This window comes from Trachymyrmex cornetzi, unplaced genomic scaffold, assembly GCF_001594075.2.
Source record: "Trachymyrmex cornetzi isolate Tcor2-1 unplaced genomic scaffold, Tcor1.1 scaffold83, whole genome shotgun sequence".
Taxonomy (NCBI): domain Eukaryota; kingdom Metazoa; phylum Arthropoda; class Insecta; order Hymenoptera; family Formicidae; genus Trachymyrmex; species Trachymyrmex cornetzi.
Genome location: NW_017300169.1, coordinates 2,611,947 through 2,633,248, shown reverse-complemented (window position 1 = coordinate 2,633,248; position 21,302 = coordinate 2,611,947). Strand labels below are relative to the sequence as shown.

The 21,302-nt window shown below is 34.3% G+C and overlaps 3 protein-coding genes and 1 pseudogene across 5 annotated transcripts in view; 3 read left to right on the top strand and 1 right to left on the bottom strand.

Annotated features, from left to right (window-relative positions):
• Nucleotides 1-488: 488 nt before the first annotated feature.
• On the bottom strand, nt 489-18,913 carry LOC108768874 (sorbitol dehydrogenase). The gene is made up of 6 exons (XM_018519528.1): nt 18,729-18,913; nt 3,376-3,559; nt 1,921-2,178; nt 1,105-1,342; nt 822-1,000; nt 489-751 (listed from the first exon to the last, which is right to left on the bottom strand). The coding sequence occupies exons 1-6, from the start codon at nt 18,896-18,898 to the stop codon at nt 548-550; spliced, it is 1,233 nt and encodes a 410-aa protein (XP_018375030.1). The 5' UTR covers nt 18,899-18,913; the 3' UTR covers nt 489-547.
• Nucleotides 3,486-4,741, top strand: LOC108768875 (uncharacterized; annotated as a pseudogene).
• LOC108768876 (tyrosine-protein phosphatase non-receptor type 7) lies at nt 11,643-15,493 on the top strand. Its single transcript, XM_018519530.1, is given in 8 exon segments — nt 11,643-11,873; nt 12,463-12,658; nt 12,770-12,947; nt 13,087-13,302; nt 13,392-13,796; nt 13,934-14,213; nt 14,255-14,465; nt 14,544-15,493. Coding segments are annotated over 8 exon segments (1,704 nt in total). The 5' UTR covers nt 11,643-11,767; the 3' UTR covers nt 14,656-15,493.
• A 1,806-nt stretch (nt 18,914-20,719) lies between the features above and the next one.
• Nucleotides 20,720-21,302, top strand: part of LOC108768944 (myelin regulatory factor-like protein) — a 24,466-nt gene continuing 23,883 nt past the window's right edge. For all 3 annotated transcript variants that reach the window (XM_018519660.1, XM_018519659.1, XM_018519658.1), the window contains exon 1: nt 20,720-20,787. In XM_018519660.1, coding sequence (XP_018375162.1) covers nt 20,739-20,787 — 49 coding nt within the window. In that variant the 5' untranslated portion in view covers nt 20,720-20,738. The remainder of the gene's footprint in view (nt 20,788-21,302) is intronic.

The following is a 21,302-nucleotide window of genomic DNA, read 5'->3' as shown; positions in this document are numbered from 1 at the left end:
ACTCAATAATTTACTTAAATATGTATATATGCTGCAAATAACATAGAATTTCTATTCAGTAAATTATGTTTTTCAATATACGTACGTTTATTACGATCCATTTCATTTGTTAATAACTTTTTAAACAAGTTAAAATTTTTTGTAAATTAGTCAGAGCCAACAACATATTACAAGATCGTCACTGTTATACAGTTTTATTCGAGTTTCCAATTTTATACTTACTAATTTAATTGCTGCTGTAATTTGTATTTAAAACTCAATACTATGATACTCGTAATATTTATAATAATTGTAGTATTTATACATCTGAACAACTGTATATTATTAGACATACCATGGATATAACAGTGGTAAAGTTTATATATATATATATATATATATCGTATTCGTTTGTACTTATGATATTACTTATGATAAAACTCCATCCATTTATATACTTTGCCAAATTTATGTATAGAGTAAGTAATAAAATTTTATAAAAAGAAGATATTTTTCATCTGTTTTTATTATACGTACAAAAACTTGTTAGCACAAACAAAATTTTGTTTTATAACTTGAAAACAGCTTTGCTTATGTCGCCCTTCTTCAATGCGTCGAGAGCTTCTTTATATTGAGACAAAGAAAATACCTTGATTCCTAATTTATTGTAATTAAGATAATTTTCGGACATTGCTTGCACCAAAGCTAATCCTTTAGAAAAACTGTAGGGATTTACAATTACGCCAATGATGCTCAACTCTTTTTTGTAAATCTGCATAATAATTATAACTTTTAGTAAGAAACTATTAAAACTTTATAACTCTTAGAAGACTAAAGTTTACCTGAAATGGTTCAATCGATAGTTTTGCTTTCGGATTAGCGACACCGAATACGCATAAACGACCACCGTGCCCCAGAAAAGACATGGCCATTTCCATGGCTGGAGCACTGCCACAGCAATCCACGGCTAAATCAAACTCTTCTTTTAATTCCGTCGGATTTTTGACTTTATAATCGAGATCTATATACAAAAATATATCGTCATTAGAGAAAGAGAGAGAGAGGAGGTGGAGAGCTTTTTTAAAATGTTCCATATTCATTCAAATTTTTTATCATTTATATTACCAAGATTGGAGGCAAGTTCTCTCCGTTTTTGTTGCGGTTCACTAATAGTGACAGTCTTTCTAAGGCCGTGCAAATGAAGTAGACAGGCCCACAATAAACCTATGATACCAGCGCCCATAACCAGAACCCTGTTTCCTACATTTACAGGATTTACTCTATCCCAGCCGTGAGCCATGCATGACAACGGCTCAGTCAGCACTGCTTGATGCATTTCAATTTCATCCGGGATTAAGTATATCTATCGTAAACACCGATAATATCAAACGAACAATATAATATCATAACGTAAGAATGAAACAGATGATTAAAATAGAATGAAAAATGGTAAAAATGAAGGGTAACATGCACAAAATATATTTTATTAACGATGAATATAAATATCGCTTTGACCAATTTATATAGATAGAGTCGACTTTTTCTCAATAAAAATATCGCCGCCAATTCTTATAGAAATTATTAATTATACAATGATGAGACTTCCGTACTCCTTTTATTAAATGGATGATTTGTTCATTAAGCCGTCTTTGTTTAATTACATAAGATTTATTGAGTGATATAAATATTTCCGATCGTCTTTAGATGATATGTAAATAAAACTGCCAAATGTTCTCTTAAAATATTAATATTAAATGCAATATTTTTTAATATTAAAAAATATTGCATTTAAAAACGATAGCTGATTAGTTTCAGCACTTTTAATGTACATTCTGTATTAGTGCTCAGATATTTTTGTTAAGAAAAAATCAATACTAAATTGGTCGAAGAATCTGTTGTTACATCCGGGCTTTTTGAAAGTGTTTTGTATGTATTGCGTACCTGTGTTTCTGGGACAAGCACGTGCGTAGCCCATCCACCATCTCTGAAAATACCTATGGTATTATTTATACCACCGTATGCACAATAATGATAATTCGCGTTATGACAATGATCGCATTTGTTGCATCCATTATTTGGATCGACCGCTACACGTTGACCGATTTTAAAGATAGTCACTTCCGATCCGACTTCATCAATAGTACCTGCAAACTCATGCCCAAGAGTCAGAGGTCCATCCTCTTTACAGGGAAAACTTCCCTAAAAAATAAGTTATTTCAAAATCAAAGTGTGTACGTATATGTATATCAGTATATGTGTATACTCGTGTGTCAGGCAATACATTATGCGCTATGAGATAATCAATAAAGTTTTAATCTTTATCTTAAATCACGTTAGTTCAAATAAAAGTACAATTATCGGCCTATAATAAAACGAACAGCTGATTGTGACTCGAAATATATGTTTTTTCTACTTTAAATACTGCCAAATAATTTTCAAGTGATTTAAATAATAAAACTATTAATTGTGTCTTATAACTTCCCATACAACACAAAGCTCCGATTAAGTTTCCAGGGAGTTCATTTTGCTGAGCTTTCGGCGAGCTTATAAAATTCGACAAAATGAACTCTCAGGGAGTTTATATTGCTGAGCTTTCAGGGAGCTTACAAAATTTGATTAAATAAACTCTCAGCCCAGCCGACACAAATTGAAAGTAACATATAAGGTCTGTTCTTGCTTACACTTTTTACACTCAGCAGCTTCGCTTTCTCTCTTTTCAGCGCCATATATATATCTATCTCATTTTAAGTGTAAAAAGTGTAAGCAAGGCGAACAGACCTATAATGACAATGTTATAATTTCGTACTCGACCACAATATAACTTTTGATAAATAGAAGGACTCTTTTTATAAAAATAAATTAACAATAAAAAATAAAGGGCAAAGTAAGAGTCAGCAATCATATAAAAATAAAAATCAAATAAACCGTCTAGTTTTAAATATAAAACATATAATTAGTTAGAAATATAAAACATCAGGTACTATCAATATAAATGTATATAAACTGCAATATAACTTATGTGACACAACGTGTTATATTACATTTATATTGTAGAGTACGAAATTCCCACGGAGTTCTTTTTGAAGTTCTTCTTAAATAAAGTTATAAAAATTTTATGAGATTCCTATGCTATGTAAATTTTGTCTGAAACTTTTATTTTAAGATAATAAAATATTTTTGTAGCATAAATTATCTCCTACGAATAAGCAATATCGCTAATAAAAAAAATGATATTGTATTTACAAAAATTATTATATTAATTGTAGAACGTAAAAAGTTACAATGATTCTAAATAATTGTGATAATTATTTAGAATCATTGAAACTTTTTACGTTCTACAATTTCAATAATAAAAATAACCTATTTTTACAATTTTTACAATAATAATTAACATACTTCCAAAATATGAAGATCTGTCCCACAAATCCCGGAATATGCAACCTTAATTCGGACTTCATTTGCAGCTGGTTTTGGAAGAGCATCTCGTTTCTTTAAAGTAAGCGACTTGCTTGAAAAATTGAAGCTTAAAAATTCCATTGTACAGTCCGTATCTCCACTTGAATATCTTGTTACGAGAACACTAAGAAAGTTAACTGTCGTCATCCGATATTTATACGCGAACTGACGGCGTTATGTCGTAAACATCTTTAACCGATAACAATAAAGCTTAGTTTACAATAGCTGTAAAATGTAATTCGCGAGTGACTGTAGTTGTAAAAATTGACCAATCATAGTCGAATGTTCTCCTCATGTTCGACTGTGACTGGTTAATTCTTATAATTACAACTACTTACAACTATGCTTACGGCTGTTGTAAAGTAGACTTAATATCTTATCAATATATAGTGATTACGCAAGACCGGCAAGACGTGTATGCATATAGAGATAGCAATTGTGGGCTCGATGTCACGCAAAGGTCAGGGCAATTATAAGTAGATTAGAGCGAAAATAAAATTGTTCAAGCGCAAATAAAATTATTTAAAATAATTTATAGCAACGTTGCAATCTTGCAAATCGCAGTGCAACGTTGCAGAAATACGTAAACGTAGAAATAAAAACGATTGTGATAATATCGCCTTGTAGAGTATTAAAAGCAAAATAAGGTGCCACAATATTAAATCCTACATATACTTAGATCCGATTTATTATTAAAAAAATGAAAAAAGCGTAGTCTATAGAAGATACGTGAAAAGTCTTTAAAAAATTTAAATTTTAATCATTGATTTTAATCTCGCGGGATAGATACATGTTTGGAGAAGCTAATGATTTATCAAATTTATGTTATCTTGATATGAGATTTGGAATTTTTAGAGAGAGAGTGTGTTCAAAGTTCTTTTAGGTGCGCGTAAGTTATAAAGAATATAATAATTACAATGAAGATAATCGTAAAAATTTCCATTATAATAGATATCGCGTTACTTATACGTGGAATGCGCGATTCAATCAGTCGCTACTTTAAGCGTAAGTTTTTTTCCTCACCACGAGAAAATAATGATACTGAAGCGGAAAATTCATTCATGCACGGCAGATCGACTCGTTGTGAACGAACGTCCTTCAATTCATGAGAAATTTCGGGTCAACGGGACACGGAGCTGGATAACTGGTTGCACCGGGAAACCGGAAATGGGGTCGAGAATGACGTCATCTGGCTTCAACTCCGTTTATTCAACCCCCAGGAATAAACTAGGTTACTAGGACAAGCTACCCCTCTATGCTGATCTTTTCATAAAAAGAAATACTTCACTCCAAAAAATACGCTCTGAATTACGTGATACATGTGAGTTTTTTATAAACTATAATGCTATATAAGCTAACTATTAACAGAAAACGTCGATTATAATATAAGAAGAGTAATTATAAATATCCCGATAATTTAATTTAGTATTAACGTAATAAATTTATGATTATAATTTTATTAACGTCATCGCTCTTAAAATAAAGTTATTCCGGAATCTTCAGTTATAAAATAAGAAATATATAATATCGGTGTTTAATATCAACGTGTTAAAAAATTTCGCTCTTTTAGAGTATTTTCCAGATAAAAATCATTCAAGAGGCAAAAATCTAATTCATCACTCTGTCGCGTTTTCCTAACGATATAAGAGAAACGATCAAAGCTTTAGCGACCCACGGAGTGACATTTAAACAAAGCAGTACGAGCAGAATAATTTAATAAACGTGAAATACTCGTAAACATTTGTGTCTTATTTTTATCCTATTCTGTCTCGATCGAATGTCGAGTGATAAAATAACGCGAGTAGATACAATAAACATTAGATATTTCATGGTACGTACATATTTGATATGTTTTTCGTAGAAATTGTCCCGGCGTGTATTCATAAGTGCCAATGATGGCACGTGCTTTGATTTCTGAACGAGCTGCAAGGTGAATGGACCGTTCAACGTCACAGCCTCAAAGTAGGTCGCCGTGGTCGGCTCTGGGTCGCGTATCGCCTTGTCCCTTGTACTGCCACCAGCAACGGCAGTACAGTTCATTGAAAAACCGGGACTCGATCAATATCTCCCCCGATAAGCACATTAATAGCAATTTGCGATATGGATATCGAATTCTAGACTCTTTGTGCAATAATCATTCATCGAATTGGGTCACCGGAACTTGTATCGACTCGTATCTAAGAGAGGAAAACGATCGAAAAAACGTGGAACGGAAGAGAGAAAAGGAGGAAAAAAGAAGAGGAGACAGACGCATGAACGGAAAGCGGAAGCAGCCAAGTTGCTCAATGGAAGAGCTCAATCCCTGCGAGCGGATGCGAATGGGTAGGCAGCCCATTGAAGGTTGCACGGGTATATTCGCATTGCGTATGCGCAGCTTTGACGTTTCTCTTTATCCAGCAAAACGATGTGAATACTCGCTTCATGTCTGTTTCTCTTCATTACGCCACACGAGAGAATCTCATCGCAATAACGAAAAAAATTGCTATTGTATAGATGTAATCTCACCATGAGAACTTCCAATTTCTTTAAAAAGAAATTATAATATGAATACAGGATATCCCAAAATAGAATATCAGACCTTTTTGACTTTTTCATGGCAAAATATTAAAATATAAATAATCTTCAAATTATAACTGAAACTATATTTACTTTCTCGAAAACTAAACCGATTAACTAAATTTCATTTCATTTCTTTTCAGTCCATTTACATTAAGCAAAGTTTACCTTAAGGATGTATGTGTCATATCTCAAAGCATTATCAAAAATATAAAATTTTCAGCTTGTTCTATTATTACGTTTGAATACCTGTGCAAAATTTGAGCATACTTCTTTTATTGGTTTATACGTTATTTGATTTTCTTGTCAGTCTTAATTCTTGTACAAAATTATTGTAATTTTCTGCAAATTTGATAAAATCTTAGCATTACAAATTAAATTAAATTTATCGCATATATTAATTCATGCAAAAGTTTATTTCAATCTACTTACTCGTTCAAAAGCTATATTTATCTAAAATTGCAGCAAAATATGATCAATGGCTACATAAAGTCATTCATCAACTTATTTTGTTTAATTATTTCGTTTAAATTATTTATTATTTTTTTATTAGTTTTATTAGTTTTACTTTTTTTTTTCGGGTATTTATGACAAAAAATTGTTGGCTGATATTGGTTTTTAGCTGAATTTGTGGTTAATACTTTTAACTGATATTGTACAGTCAAAACATCTTTAATAAAATTTTAATTTTATATTCTGTTACAAAGATAGTATAATTGGAAAAATCTAATAAATAATAATTTATCCCGATATTTTCGCTGAGAGACAATTGATTATCAAAGAATCTGTTGTTAAAAAATAATGTGTGAGATGACATTTTATTTATAGCAAAAAAAATTGTAAAGATATATTAATTACGAATCATTAATATACATAAGTATAATGAAAGAATAAATGTAGCATAAAATGTCTCATTAATGTTAAAAAATACAAATTAGATACGTAAATTGAGACTCGTAGACAAAGTTTTCTTTTCACTTATTTCACCATTACGACTGTTACTATGTTTCAAGTTTTTCTTTGTAAATCATTGATTATTCGCTTAAATGAAACGTATATCGAAAACTATTGTTTTTTTTATAGCTCGGCTACCGGATATGACGTAGCTGTCTACGATTTTTTAATATCTTGAGATGTAGAAAAAAACATCTATTCTTCAACAAAACGGAGTAAAAGGCTTCTACAAGCGACACTTGGAAAATTACACCTTTCGCGTCTTTGTTTATGATATTTTATTTTTCTCTATTAAATAAGTTTTACGTATATAGTAAAAATTATATATAGTAAAAATTATATACTAAATGATATTACTACATAAAATGTGATTTTTGTGAAAAGTAAATGTCCAAGAATATTACTAAAGCTAAGCTTTCTCATGTGCAATCATTGGATTTGATTAAATAAACTGTTACGAATGATTACGTTCGATTATTACCATGTGTTGCAAAAATAAAAATATCGATATCGAGTGTCATTAATAAAAATATAAAAAAATGGAAAGTACAAATAAAGACTAAATTGAAAATTGACATTGTATAATTCCATCAATATATTTAAACGTTTCTTATTAAGAAAGTAACAACTTCGAATACATTTTGCATATAATTATCGTTAAATCTGTCACGTGTACAAGATTAATGTCATTATCATGTCCACAAATTATCTAATATAAATAGTTAGGAATACGTATTCAATTCTAATTATTTTCATTAATTGTAACAAAAAATGTAAATAAGAAAGTGTGAATGCATTTTGATTCTTTCTTTCTCTATCTCTGTCGTTGGTTCGTTTGTGAAATTACGTATTTATTAGTTAACTATAATAAAATGTAATAAAATGAAAGATTAACAGAACGAGAGGGCGTAGAAGTTTGCTGCGTAAGTATCGATTGGGGACGCTGTTCGCCAACGAGACTAGCCTACATTCTGTCTCTTTTCTTCACCCTTCCGAGTTACGAAGGCCGATTTATCTCCCTCTCTCCATACCCTCTCAACGACCTAGAAGTTCTCATTCAACGCTCCCTCCTCTTTGCTCTTACTTAACCTTGCCACCCTCTATCGTTCTCTTTTTGCTTCCTCTTCTCTTGCGATTGTGTTTCGGTGGACGTTTGAAAAAAATAGAGATATATAACGAATATGTAAAAAGGAGTAATAAATATCATAAATAATAGAGAAAATATTAAGTGGAGAAAAGATTAAATACCACTCATTTAAGCTATAAAACAGAAAATTAATATACATAATAATAAATACACAAATTTATATCTCTGATTACAATTATTGCAATATAGAGCGATTATTGCTACGAAAATACTACTTCTCGTTGAACGGGGATTGAGACGATTGAACGAGTTGGAAACATAGAAAGGGAAGGCGAATCAATGCTGGAATTGTGAATGTATGTGAGGCATTTTATTCAATTTCTAGAGTTAAATTTCGTGATAAATATGGATTTCTCAATTGAAATAAATTGATATAAACTTCCACTGTGAAACTTTAAATCATAAACATCTCAAATAAACGAGATTAAATCAATATTGCAACACAATTCAATAGTTTTAACGATCTCGAAGAAGATTCGGTAGGGCAGTGATTTAGTGATAAAATTTTTCCCGATGAATCGTATCACCGTCGTTCATGAAGGGTATCGTTGGATGCAGCGATGGTACGTACATACATACAAGGGGCGAGGCCACGTACCGTTACAGAGGGAAGGGTGGCTCAGTGAATCGTATCCGTGTCACGAATGCGCGCGTCTGCTGCACTCCATCCCCTCGCTACCCCTTCGCGGTCAACGCGAAAGAGGTGAATGCAGTTGGCCGTCATTTTGCAATCTGTTCAGACGCCATTCAGATGCGTTCGACGCGAGTCCGATCCGTCGCAGTCGCGAAATTTATCTGCGGAGCTACGTATCGTATCTTATCGTCTGCCACGATGTCAATGTGCGCAGGGTGATGCTGTCTATCACGATAACGTCTTAACGAGACGTAACAGACCATCTCGAAAGGAAGAGAAGGACCTTCTTCTCACTCGCCTCGGCAAGGTATATGATCAATGCAAATGCGAATGTATGTGTGTTTCTTCGACGTTATCATCTCAATGTGTTATCAGTAAAAGTGCAATATCGTTATTATACACTGCGTCGAAAATAATATAATTATCAGCTCTTTGAAAAAAATAATACGATTATCGGCTCTTTCTTACAAAAATTAAACGATTGAATTCTATTCTTGTTAAAGGAAAATAACTAAACTTCGTTATATGTTTATATTTTAATATGAATTAGACGACGAGACTTAAATGGATCGAGTAATCTATCAATTATGGCTAATGCGAAATGTATTCGATAGTTTACAAATATATTGAATACATGTTCATAAGCACAGATATAGTTTTTGAATCAATAGACTTATGTCTAATAGTAATATATGTTGCGACTTTACGAGGGACTATTCTGTTCTACGATTGTACATACAATGAATTAAATAATTTGATTCTTATATTATATAAGTTACGACAAAATATTACAAACTTTAAAATCTAAGAATCGATTCGATGGTATTTTTTTCGCGTGTATTCTTCTCATAATAAATAATTCACTCCAAAACATTCATAGAAATAGAGAGATAAATAGATAAAAGCATTCATTTCTAGATCAAGCCTTGTAATTGAGAACATTAACGAAAAATAAAGTACAATAGAAAAAGAAAAAATATATAAAATAGTAAAAAGTAAAACAGCAATAATAATGAGGAATAAGAAAAAAGTAGAGAGAGAGAGAGAGAGAGAGAGAGAGAGAGAGAGAGAGATAAAGAGCCATTTATCAAAAAATAAACACGGAAAGAAAAAATTTGATAAACACTAATCCTATGTCATAACGGCAAATTCCATTTGCAAATGTAGAGATAGCAAATTATTTGCAACAAGTGCAAAATCTTGATCAAATATGCAAATTTATTTGATACAAACAAACAAATTTGACAATTAAATTTTGCAATGCCTTTGCGTTCATAGCAAAATTATTTTTCTCAATGAAAAGACACTACTTTTTACCAAGACCTTATTTATATCTTTTATATTTATTCGCTAAATATTAATCTTATCGATATTTTTCGATACAAAATTTTTAAATTCAAAAATTTTTATTATTTAATTGTTAAAGAAATTTATGAAAAAAAACAATCAAATTATAATTATCCATATATAATATTTGAGTTCCTTTCTTCGATCAATCATTGTAACGTATAATTTTACGCAAGTGCGTGTATCGATCCCCGAGTGCGTGCGCTCTATGCGAAAACTCGTAAGCTTCCTGTGGAAGGATGAATGGGGATCAATTCAGTTAGCAGCGCGAGAGCTACTCTAACATTCGTCCAAGCTTTTTCATCGTTTAAGAATACGATACAGTATACTAGATTTTCCCAATTTTCGTGTTTAGAAAATTTTTTTTCTTGCGTCTTACAATATAAATCACAAACGCGTGAGTTTGAAGAAGAGATTTTTCTCAATAGCCATATGATATATCACTTCTAATTTTTCGATAAGTCTTAAAACATGTTTCTCAATCTTGAAACGACAGAGTAATTTATTTACGTTAGTGTGAAATCGAGACACGCGAAGTCGAACATTCAGTGCAGGTGTGCTTATTGATTTTTAGCTACTACAATGATTGCCGCTTGCCATTATCGTACTGTAGACAGTAAGTAAAAAGTATCAAGATTTGTTATTTACTAAAAAAAGAATCGATACAATATATAAAATTGAAAATTATATAAAGTTATTATCTGATTTTATCGTACTACGAAATCGAACTAAAGATGTTAAAAAGGTATACAAAAAGAAAGGTATAAAACACAAATAATGCGGATTTCTAGTGGAATGTGATATGCTTGAGTGTAAACGGCAAATATGAACATCCGGTTTCGTGAATCATCGCTATATTCTTGAGAAGAATACGTACGTAAGATGTTTAGGAAGATATTTGTGGCTGTTTATCTATCGTTGAGATCAACGGAGAAACTAGCGCGAATACTTGAAAATTTCAGTTAATAAATTGTAGTTAACAAAAAATAAGGGGAAATATACATATAGCGATTTCAGGAAGAAGTCTGCAATTTTTGAAGTAATAAATATCTAAAATTGTAATTATTATAATCGAATGGGACCGAGAGCTTCAGAAGGCAATCTTAATTTAAAACATCTTTTTGAGAGCAACCAATTGGATATTCGTGTGAAGAGATTAAATGAATCAGCCACGGTATTACGACAAGTTGAGGAAGGACTGTAATTCATTTAATCCGATGAGACAATTTGTGGGACAATTCAATCCGCTTCTGGTTTCTTTTCGTCGTAACAGTGATCGCACGCAGAGGATTTTGCTTTTTCAAACGAGTTATTTGGAAAAGAAGCAGCGTCCGCTGCATATCGAATGAAACCCGTTCCCGACGAATCCCGAATGCAACCTCACCGTCATTAATCGCACGTGCTCCGCTTTCATTCACGCCAACTCCCACCTATGAATAACACGGTACAAGCGTTTACATTCACACCGCGGTTGGCCGGCGCCAATGGGCCGACGAGACCGCCGCCGTCTCGATTGGCCGGCGCTTACTCCCGACGTACTATGCGAGAGAACGAGAGGAATGCGAAACGATCGCGAAACACTATGAATAGAACCAAAGCTCCAGGTCAAGACATATGCAACGGAGCAGCGTCTCTCGGCTCTCGGCTAGTTCCGACAAGGAGTTTGCCTGGCTTCGCTTCGACTCCGCCGCAATATGGCCGTATCGCCGTACACACAGCCCCCATTCTCGGAGCATCGTGCCCGTAAATCACACGTCAATACGCCGCTTGATATATTGTTGTATATGCTGCTGACGAAAGGTATCGATCAAACATCAGTGTGAAAAGCAATCCTTCTCTTTCGCTCACTCGTTCGCTCATTCGCTAGCAAATACTCTACATATCCGCTTGCTATTATTACATCAATGAGAAAACAGGATGTGATTTATTCACGATGCTCCGACTTCGGGATAGTGTATGACGCGAGCTGACTGTGTACGTGCGTGTGTGCGTGCGTGCGTATCGTTTATGTATGTACGCATATTGCAATTCATGGCTGACAAATGGCAAATGGACAATTTTACGTCGCTATCCTATTTTTTATTTTTTCCCCTGCTTTTGCAATTCTCTTTTTATCGTTCGTTATCAGAAATAACAAGTTATTTTTACTTCTTGTTCATAAAGTAAAATAAGTTCTCTCTTTCGTTCAACGTTATCTATTCGCTGAAATTGCGTTATATTTATTATGGTTAAAGTTATACGTTAAATTTTTGTTAAACAAAATGTTTGATAAAATGATAAAATTTAATTATATACGAGGAAAAAAATTTTCGTACAATATTTACGATGCTTCACAATATCGTAAAGCTTCTAGTCTGTGTATGCAATTTTATTATTATTTTTATTATAGATGGTACAAGTGTTTCCTTGACTCATCATCATGCAAATGATGTTAATTATTATGATGCAACAATCAACAATAGTGATAATATAAATCCTCTGGAAAAATTTTATCTAATCACTGAACAAAAGTGGCATAAGGATACACTAGTGCCAATCTCCTTATTGCCCTCTACGAAGGGAATGCCTATGAGATCCCATCACAGGTAATGCTTATGTGTCGTGTAAAAATTCACAGTACCAGCCGTAATCGTATTCCGGTAATGTTTCACAAAATATTAAGATTTACTCTTTATCTCAAAGTATTTTTAATACAGAATCCGGCAGTCCGTGACAGGACTGGATGATGCTGGAATGGATCTCCAAGTGGCCCAACTCAATAGTCAGACAGACAAGGAAGTACATTCCAGGACGACTCTATCATGGCTAGATTGGCATTTGCCTTACTTTGTAGCGCTTTGTGCAATCGCTGGCACTATTCTTTTTACATTCCTAGTAAGCATCACATCTTCTTTTCAAAAACAAATGACAAAAGCTTTATAGATATGTGAAAACCGATTGGTTTTACCATTGAATCATTGAATTAGATACTGTGTAATAGGTTTGTATAATAATAACTACAACTTTCCAACAGATCTTGTTATGGCTGCGAAAACAAATGTCGCGTGAAAAAGATAACGAAAATGGCGATCGACACGGTCTGGTCGAGGAAGGTGCCACTTGTAAGCCAGACAAATCAACTAAAGATGCAAAAGAATCCGTGGAAGCTAAATGGGTTCACGAAGCATTCGCGAAGCAATCTGCACCCAAGTACCCAGTACGACCAATTCCACAGACCTCTTTACCCGAGGTAAGAGAGTCTACCTGCTACCAACGTTATTCTCACACAAATATTAAATAATCGTATTGAAAATAACCTTCGTATTATGTTGTTAAAAGTCTCTGGCAACGCCCGAACGTAAACCGGAAGCGATACGTATGAAAGCAAAAGGATTGTTGGAAAGACGTGGTTCGAGCACAAGTTTAACCATAGAACTGGCACCAGCTCCTGAAAGTCCGCCACATATGGTTACTCCTACTCGAGAATGTACAACGGAAGAGTTTTTGCTAAGTGCAGGAAATGTATTATCGAGAGCACAATTGAAAAAAGTTATCGAAAGTACGGGAACATTACACAAAGAATTTTGGGAGGTACCACTAAATCTACCGGAAAAGGTGGATATTTGTGGCTCGGGAGTGAAGAATCGATACAGCTCTGTTTTGCCCAATCTACAAACGAGAGTGATTCTACCAGGTTCCTCCGACGATCCGCTCGCTGGTTACATAAACGCTAACTACATCCGGGTATGTAAATAGTAATTTTGTGTAAAATTGTATAAAATGATGCCTGAGAAAACTTATTTGATATGATGATACGTAAGCACGTTTTATCATCAAAAATTGCACGAATTAAAAACTACAATAGAAAACAAAATTTACAGGGATACGATGGCGAAAATGCTAGATACATCGCGACACAGGGACCATTAGCTAACACGATAGCAGACTTCTGGAAAATGATCTGGGCAGAAAAAGTTCCTGCAATCGTCATGATAACTAGATTGTACGAAGTGTCCAAACCAAAGTGCGAAGCGTATTTTCCCTTTGACGTAAATAATCGCTTACAAGCTGGATCTTTCACAGTTATCGTTAACTATATCGATACGAGAAACGGATATACCGTCAGAACTATGGAGATTTATATATATATATAAATATATTTTTAGAGAAATTTATATATTAAATTCTAAAATGTATCAACAGGTATGATTCATGGCCGGACCATGCTGTACCTCAAACTGCAGATGCGCTTGTTAGTATGGCCGCGGAGGTAAATGCTTCGCCAAAACCAGTGGTCGTTCACTGCAGCGCGGGTATAGGACGAACCGGTTGTTTTATAGCGATAGGAATAGGAATGAATCAACTTATAAGAGACGGAAATGTCGATATATTGGGTATTTTGTGCCAGATGAGGTAAAGCAATAAGTTTTAAATATGTACGTATGTAATTTAATGTAGATTTTATAAATACAAATATTCTTAATATTTTAGATACGACAGGGGAGGGATGGTACAAACGGCGGAACAATATGAATTTATTCATAGAGCACTTTATCTTTTCGAGCAGACATTGGAAAGCAAACCGTCGACTTCGAGCGACTGAGAATGAACGTATTACTACTATTACTATAAATATTTCTTTCGCTTATTCTTTCGTGAAACGGGGCTTTATTATTGCCTAAGAGAATGTCACTTCGCGCAGGGCTATATGCTTACCGCAAAAAAACATAAATTTCTAATGAATCTCAATGTCAGCCTGTGAACCGACGCTCTCATTTTTATCTCAATATTTCAACGAGTTCAAACTCGTTTAATAAGCTGCCATTTTCTACTGCCATGACAAATCGTTGACAATTGATATCAATCATCACAGAGCTCAAGAGGTAAAAAAAAAAGGGTTCACCGTCGGAGTGCATTTTCTATAAGCAGGTGCTTTTTAAAACTGAGATATCACAAATAGCTTAATAAAAAGAATATTTATGTTTATAATAACGCGCGATATGAATCGTGCGGCACGTACGCTTAAAAATTAATATTATATTATTTTATATAAGTTATGAATATATAGTATGAATATGAAATATAATATGAATTAGAAATAATCTCTAAATACGGCGATAATATATTCGCGATTCGTATCGTAAAATTTATATCTAAAGATCAGACACTAAACTTGGGATTTAATTATCCACACATTCCTCGTGTGTTAGGAAATAGTTTATAAGTTTCAATAAAATTTTAAATACAAAAATGTGTAGAAACGGTTTCGCGCGTATTAATATAACCGATACTAATGTACGATATTCTTCGCTATTATCACGTTTCGCGATAGAGTAGATACATGATACATGACAAAATTTATTAAATTGTCCTAGCGTGTAAGAGCTAAAGTTAATGGTAATTACTTTAATGATATATAACGTTAAATGTGAGCTAAATGTAACATGATACGTATGTGTATATATACATATATACAGCATATACATATATATATATATGTATACATACGTGTATTTATATTATACGTACAATCATGAAATTAATTATCTGGACAATCCGCCATTATATTGATGATTTTTTTCAAACTTTTTCTGTTGGGGGGGGGGAAGTTGATCAAAAGTTGATGGTTAAAAGTTGTTCCACGCATTACGGTACGCATTACGGCACTGGTAGTTTCACAATTAGTTGTCCAATTATAAATGTGAACTATCAATGGCGTAATGCATGCGTAAAATAATTTTTAACCCTCGGACAACGATTTGAAGAAATTATCGATAATTGTTCGCACTGTCCAGACAATTAGTTTCGTGACTATACAGGATATATACTAACAATAAATACGATAAAAGATTTTACAAGGGATGATTCTTCATACAAATTCAAGACAAAAACTTCATATGACGATATATTCGAAACGGCTTAGTTTCAAAGATACAGGTTATCAAAGTTGAAAGAAAAATTTCGTTTTTTCTAAAAGTTTTCAAAACCACTCGACTAATTTTGATGAAACTTTGTATATGTTTAAAGTTTTATCAAAATAACTTAAATGCGAAATTTTTCATTTCACTTTGTCATTCTGTATCTCCAAAATTAAGCCGTTTCGGGCAAATGGTCATATGAAATTTTCGTTTTAAAGTGTGAGGAATCACCTCTTAAAATCTTTTAGCATATTTAGTATACATCCTGTATATCGGTGATACGCAACACATGAGAATAATTGTTATAACAAGAACTAATTTATGGGACCCAAATCGACTAGATATTGTTTCATATTAGTTCCTACTTGATTTTTAAGTCTTCATGATTTTTGCTTTTATTTAGCTGACTAATCGTAAGACTGAATACGAATAGTGCAATATGATTTAAAAGAAAAATAGAAAGAGACAATGGCTTGATAAAAAAAATCTGAATAAGAGTCAATTTGATAGACAAATACGAGCCAAATGCAACGTAGTTGTAGCGAATATACCTATATGTATCCAATTAACAACTAATATTCTCAATTATATTGAACTATGCTGTTATAGAAAATATACACAAGTATATTCGCTCTCTCTAACAATTTTACTCGTTTATTTATCAAATTGAAACTGATTTAATATATGTATTATTTATATTCAAATTCAACTTAATAATAAAGGAATTTTAGCAGTTAAAAGTAAATTTATATTTTATTTTAAAAGATATTATACAATATTATAAAGAAACTAATTTATATAATAATATAATTTTTGTGTTGTTTTACCTAGAAAAATATTTATTTTGTGTTTATCTCAATTATAAATTATATAATATATAAAGAATCTGAATATTGTATACAATATCAGTCGATAGTTATGTAAAAATCGGAAATGTAAATTTAACTTTGGAAATGTAAATGTCTTCACGTAACGATATTTTAAATGAAAATTAATATCCAACCACAATAATGCATTTTTCGATTTTAATAGGTAAGTGAATTAATACGAAAAAAATTCGAATCAACTTGTATTTGAATTATTATCGCAAATTTACATGACAATAAACAGCGTTAACGTTTCGTTAATTGATTAAATGCAATTAATCTTTTTTGGCCGCTAACATTTTTAGACTATTTAATAGATAGTAGAATAATAATTGATATATGTGCTAAAATTCTCGATAGTGTGAAATAATCTTGAAATTCGCGACGTATACGTCACGATGTATTACATGTATTTTGAGGTGTTACTTACCGATACTGACTAATCAGGAGACACGGTATAATGTCTCGCGCTAAGACACGCGCAGCGACATGTCAGCGCTCGTTTTAATTACAAGGTCCAGTTCGAGTGTCTCGATTTAGTCCTAGATAAACGAAAATCTAACAATTAAGCGGAACGAGATGTAGGATCTGGCTTTCGCGTGGACACAAAGACGTAGTGCAGTTTCATACGTGTGCTAGTAAAGAAAGCGATGAAATCCCTCGATATACATGCATATATCCGCACAATTATCGCTTATTATTCGTTTGTATTATCGATTTAATGCCTCCGAAAAACATACGTATATTTATGCATACGCGCGTATAGAGCATACAAGTACATATATGTGAGCATATTATGTGTATATAGATTGTACAGAGAGAGAGAGAGAGAGAGAGAGAGAGAGAGAGAAATTATGTATTTAAGAGAGTATGTATTTGTTTAAAAGAGACAAAGTATATTATTTATGAACGAGTGAAGTCACAAACAATATTTGGTATAAATGTATTAATAGGCAATGATAATAAACGATAACAATAATAATGTAACAATGATAAATAACAATGATAAATGGTAAAAGTAATAATAATAATTTAGCAACCCCTTGGTGTTCAATTGTACTTACATGGTGTAATAAATGTTTATAGTGTCTACACACACAACATAAACACATAGATGCATGTACTTTCGACACCTTCATAATTTTCCTAGTTTATCGCTGCAATTACATTTACGATGTGCATCGAAAATATATTGTATTAGCGTATTTCTTTGAAACTGTCAAACAGAAAAAAAACTTGCTATAATATCTTAATGCTTTAGAGACAAACATCAACTAAAGTAAAAATTAATTAAAAGGAATTATTTAAAACTCATTTTGGTTGACAACTCGACATTTAAAAAACAAGCCAATTTTTTAATAATTTAGCAATTCAAATTTTTTGCAAGTAGTTTACGACATCTGTACGTCGTTTATCGTGTCGTTTTATATAGTTTAAAATAGGAATACATTCCGAATACTCCGAAATACGTCGTCATTGTGATTGATGCGATATATCAGCATCTCATTTTGAAAATTTCGAAAACCGGTTTTACCGTGACTGAAGGATCGAAATGTTTAAAGTCTAAACTATAATGTGCTCTTTGCTTTCTATTTTTTGCTTCTCACCACTTATTTTTACCTCTTACTTTTTTGCCTCTTATCTTGTATAAGTCCTTCGTTTTTCATCGCCTGAGATAAAAGTTGAGATGACGAACTTCAAAAGAGACAACGGACACGATAAAACGACCGCAAAGAGAAAAAAAGCAAGAAACAGGAAGCAAAGAGCACATTGTAGATTAGGCTCGAAACAAAATTCGAAAATGTAAAACGGCACAGATTGCATCATTGTTTCAAAATAACACGTACGTGATAGTCAGTACAGGTTAATACAATTTTATATCTCGTACTCACCGACAGGAAGTTCTCGAAGTAATCTTTACATCCATCGGAAGTGGTAGGTATAAGAATCGCCGCCGTCGATCAGCACTCGTCCAAGTCGGCGCAGCACAGCGTGGAGTAGTTTTATCCTGCAGATTGTAGCCATCTTGCTTCGTGAAAAACGCGGTATCTCGTACCCACATTTCCGCACTCGCGTTAGACGCAACACGCATCGTCGTGACCGGGACTTTTCACGCGCGCGCTCCATTCGACCCTTCGCTGAAGTCTCAAACAATCTCGATGACAATAGCGTCGAATTCTCGTAAACGGACCACGCGATTCCACTTCGTACGAACGATTGACGCTCGCGCGCGGCCGTTCGAACGAGACTATGCTCGATCACGTGATCGAGCGCTGCCTCGCAGGGCTGTCTTCACCTACGGACGATGTTTTATCAGCGATAACCGGACCTCACGGTTCTAAGAATTTCGACAAGCAGTGAATTGTTGTGGAAAGTAATAGATTCTCAGTTACGTCGTTTTACACCTCGACTGAAAGAGATCGCGACTTGTTCTTCTTTCCTACCTCGAGTCTCGTCATCTGTAGTAAAAAAAATGTTATTAAAAGTTACTCCATCTTGTTCGGCTCTGCTTTTGTTTCACTCTCATTCTTAGCGAGCCGGTGAAACATTCTTGGAAGATAAATAAGCATGCGCTACGATTACAAACCTCGGTGGACTCGAACAACGTTTTTGTATACTATAGATAATACTGTCCTCCGTAAACTTGGCATTTTTATTACGATTTAAACGAAATTCACAGCGAATAAAAAGTATGCAGGTTCCATTAATTTTTGGAATTATTTTATATAGAGCTGAGAGAATTCGTGTAAAATATTTTTGTTGGAGAAACATTTTTATTTTTGTGTTTATACGAAATAATAATTATAAAGTAACTTTATGTAAAACTATCGATATTTAGCACAAATTTCATAACTTTTATTTTACGTTATCATAAATAATTTTAATAATTTTGATTTAATTGTGCATCTTATTATATACGTTTCATCCAATTGTAATATATGTATATAATATATCTTTATGGTATCAAAAAAGTTAAATTATTGTAAAAAGAAAAAATAATTGTACGCGCGGAGAATTAAAATTGTTGGAAGATTTTAAACACTTATTACAAGTTGCAGAAATAATTTTACCATCTCGACAAACTGTAAGATCTCATCCAGCTAAAAGAAGAAAGATAATACTTATAAAAAAGACACGGAAAAAAGTTTATATTTCAAAACGAACCGTATCGTTATTTAACAATGAAACTTCGTTTGTTATAGAAGTTTTCTTTTTTACATAAATCCACTTGGTATGGAAATTCCGCAAAAGACTCCGGCCCTGTGACTCATGGAATACGTACAAAGCAGTGAAAGAGAGTGATGCGTGCGTGTGTGTGTGTGTGTGTGCGGGCACGGATTTAGAGTCCGCGACACGGGCGACTCGCGGAATAGCTCCGTACTGGCGCAGCAGGCTGCAGGAGTAGTGGCAGCGGCAGCGGCAGCGACGGCGACGACGACGGCAGTGGTACAGCTCGCTATCTGACTATCTCGTCGTCGTTATACTCGTTATTCGCGGTACGCGTTCCCGCGAGTAAAAGCGGAACGCGCGCGTCGTATTCGTGTGCCGCGCGTGTGCGCGTTTTCATCTGGACCCGCGAAACTGCGCGAAACCGATATCGCGTACATCCGAGACGCGCGCGCGATGGTGCCGCGATATCCATAGTTGGTATTTGGCATATAAGCCGATCGTCCGTGCGAATCGCGCGCGAGCGCGAGGAAGTAGTGCGTGAGAGAGAAGCGAGAACAAGGCAAGCAGCGAGCGGAGTTTATACTTTGTACGCGAAGAGATCTCCGAGCGAAGGAGGAGAGGAGGTGGAGCGAGTTCGCGCAGGATCAGGTCGGTTGCGGCGGCGGCGGCGACGGCGACGGCGACGAGGGACGCGGGTTCCGTGGCGGGCGTCCATCGACGACGACGGAGGCATGGACGTCATCGGGGACGGGGATGAGCAGACCCTCCAGGCGATTCTCGGTGAGTTAGTTTTTGCTTTCTTTCTTTCCTTCTCCCTTCGCCTTTTACGTTTCGCGAAAGCGAGCAACGCGCTGTCAGTTTTTGTTTTCCTCGCTCCGGCGCGGTGCGGCACCTTATCGTGCGTTTAACGCAAGTTAAACGGAGCCGAGAGCGGAGCCGAGAGCGGAGCAACGGACGGCTCTCTCTCGTTTTCGAGCGTGTCGCGTAACGGTACTAGATCCTTCTAAACGCGCTCGTAACAACTAACAGTAGGCGCGGATCAAATGCGTACCGCGATGACAGCTACGGAATGTCGTGAATTTGACACCGACACCGTTATCGCGCATCGCGTTTTACGCTGTCAATGAGTCCCTCAGTCCCTCGGGTTCTACGTTCTCCACCGAATATCGAGGCGTGCATTGACCTTAAACGTACGCACCGGATATACGCGCGCATACGTTTTCAACCTTCAACTTAATTTTCAGTCGAGAGGAGCGAAACGACGCCATCGGTTCACCGATGCTGGAATCGAAAGC

Bases quoted from the DNA above. Each gene is read 5' to 3' on its own strand.
- LOC108768874 (XM_018519528.1), bottom strand. From the start codon at position 18,898: ATGTGGGTACGAGATACCGCGTTTTTCACGAAGCAAGATGGCTACAAT. The intron at 1,343-1,920 runs GTACGCAATACA...TGTTTACGATAG, and splicing joins TGCTTGTCCCAGAAACACAG to ATATACTTAATCCCGGATGA. The intron at 1,001-1,104 runs GTAATATAAATG...TTTTGTATATAG, and splicing joins AGAACTTGCCTCCAATCTTG to ATCTCGATTATAAAGTCAAA.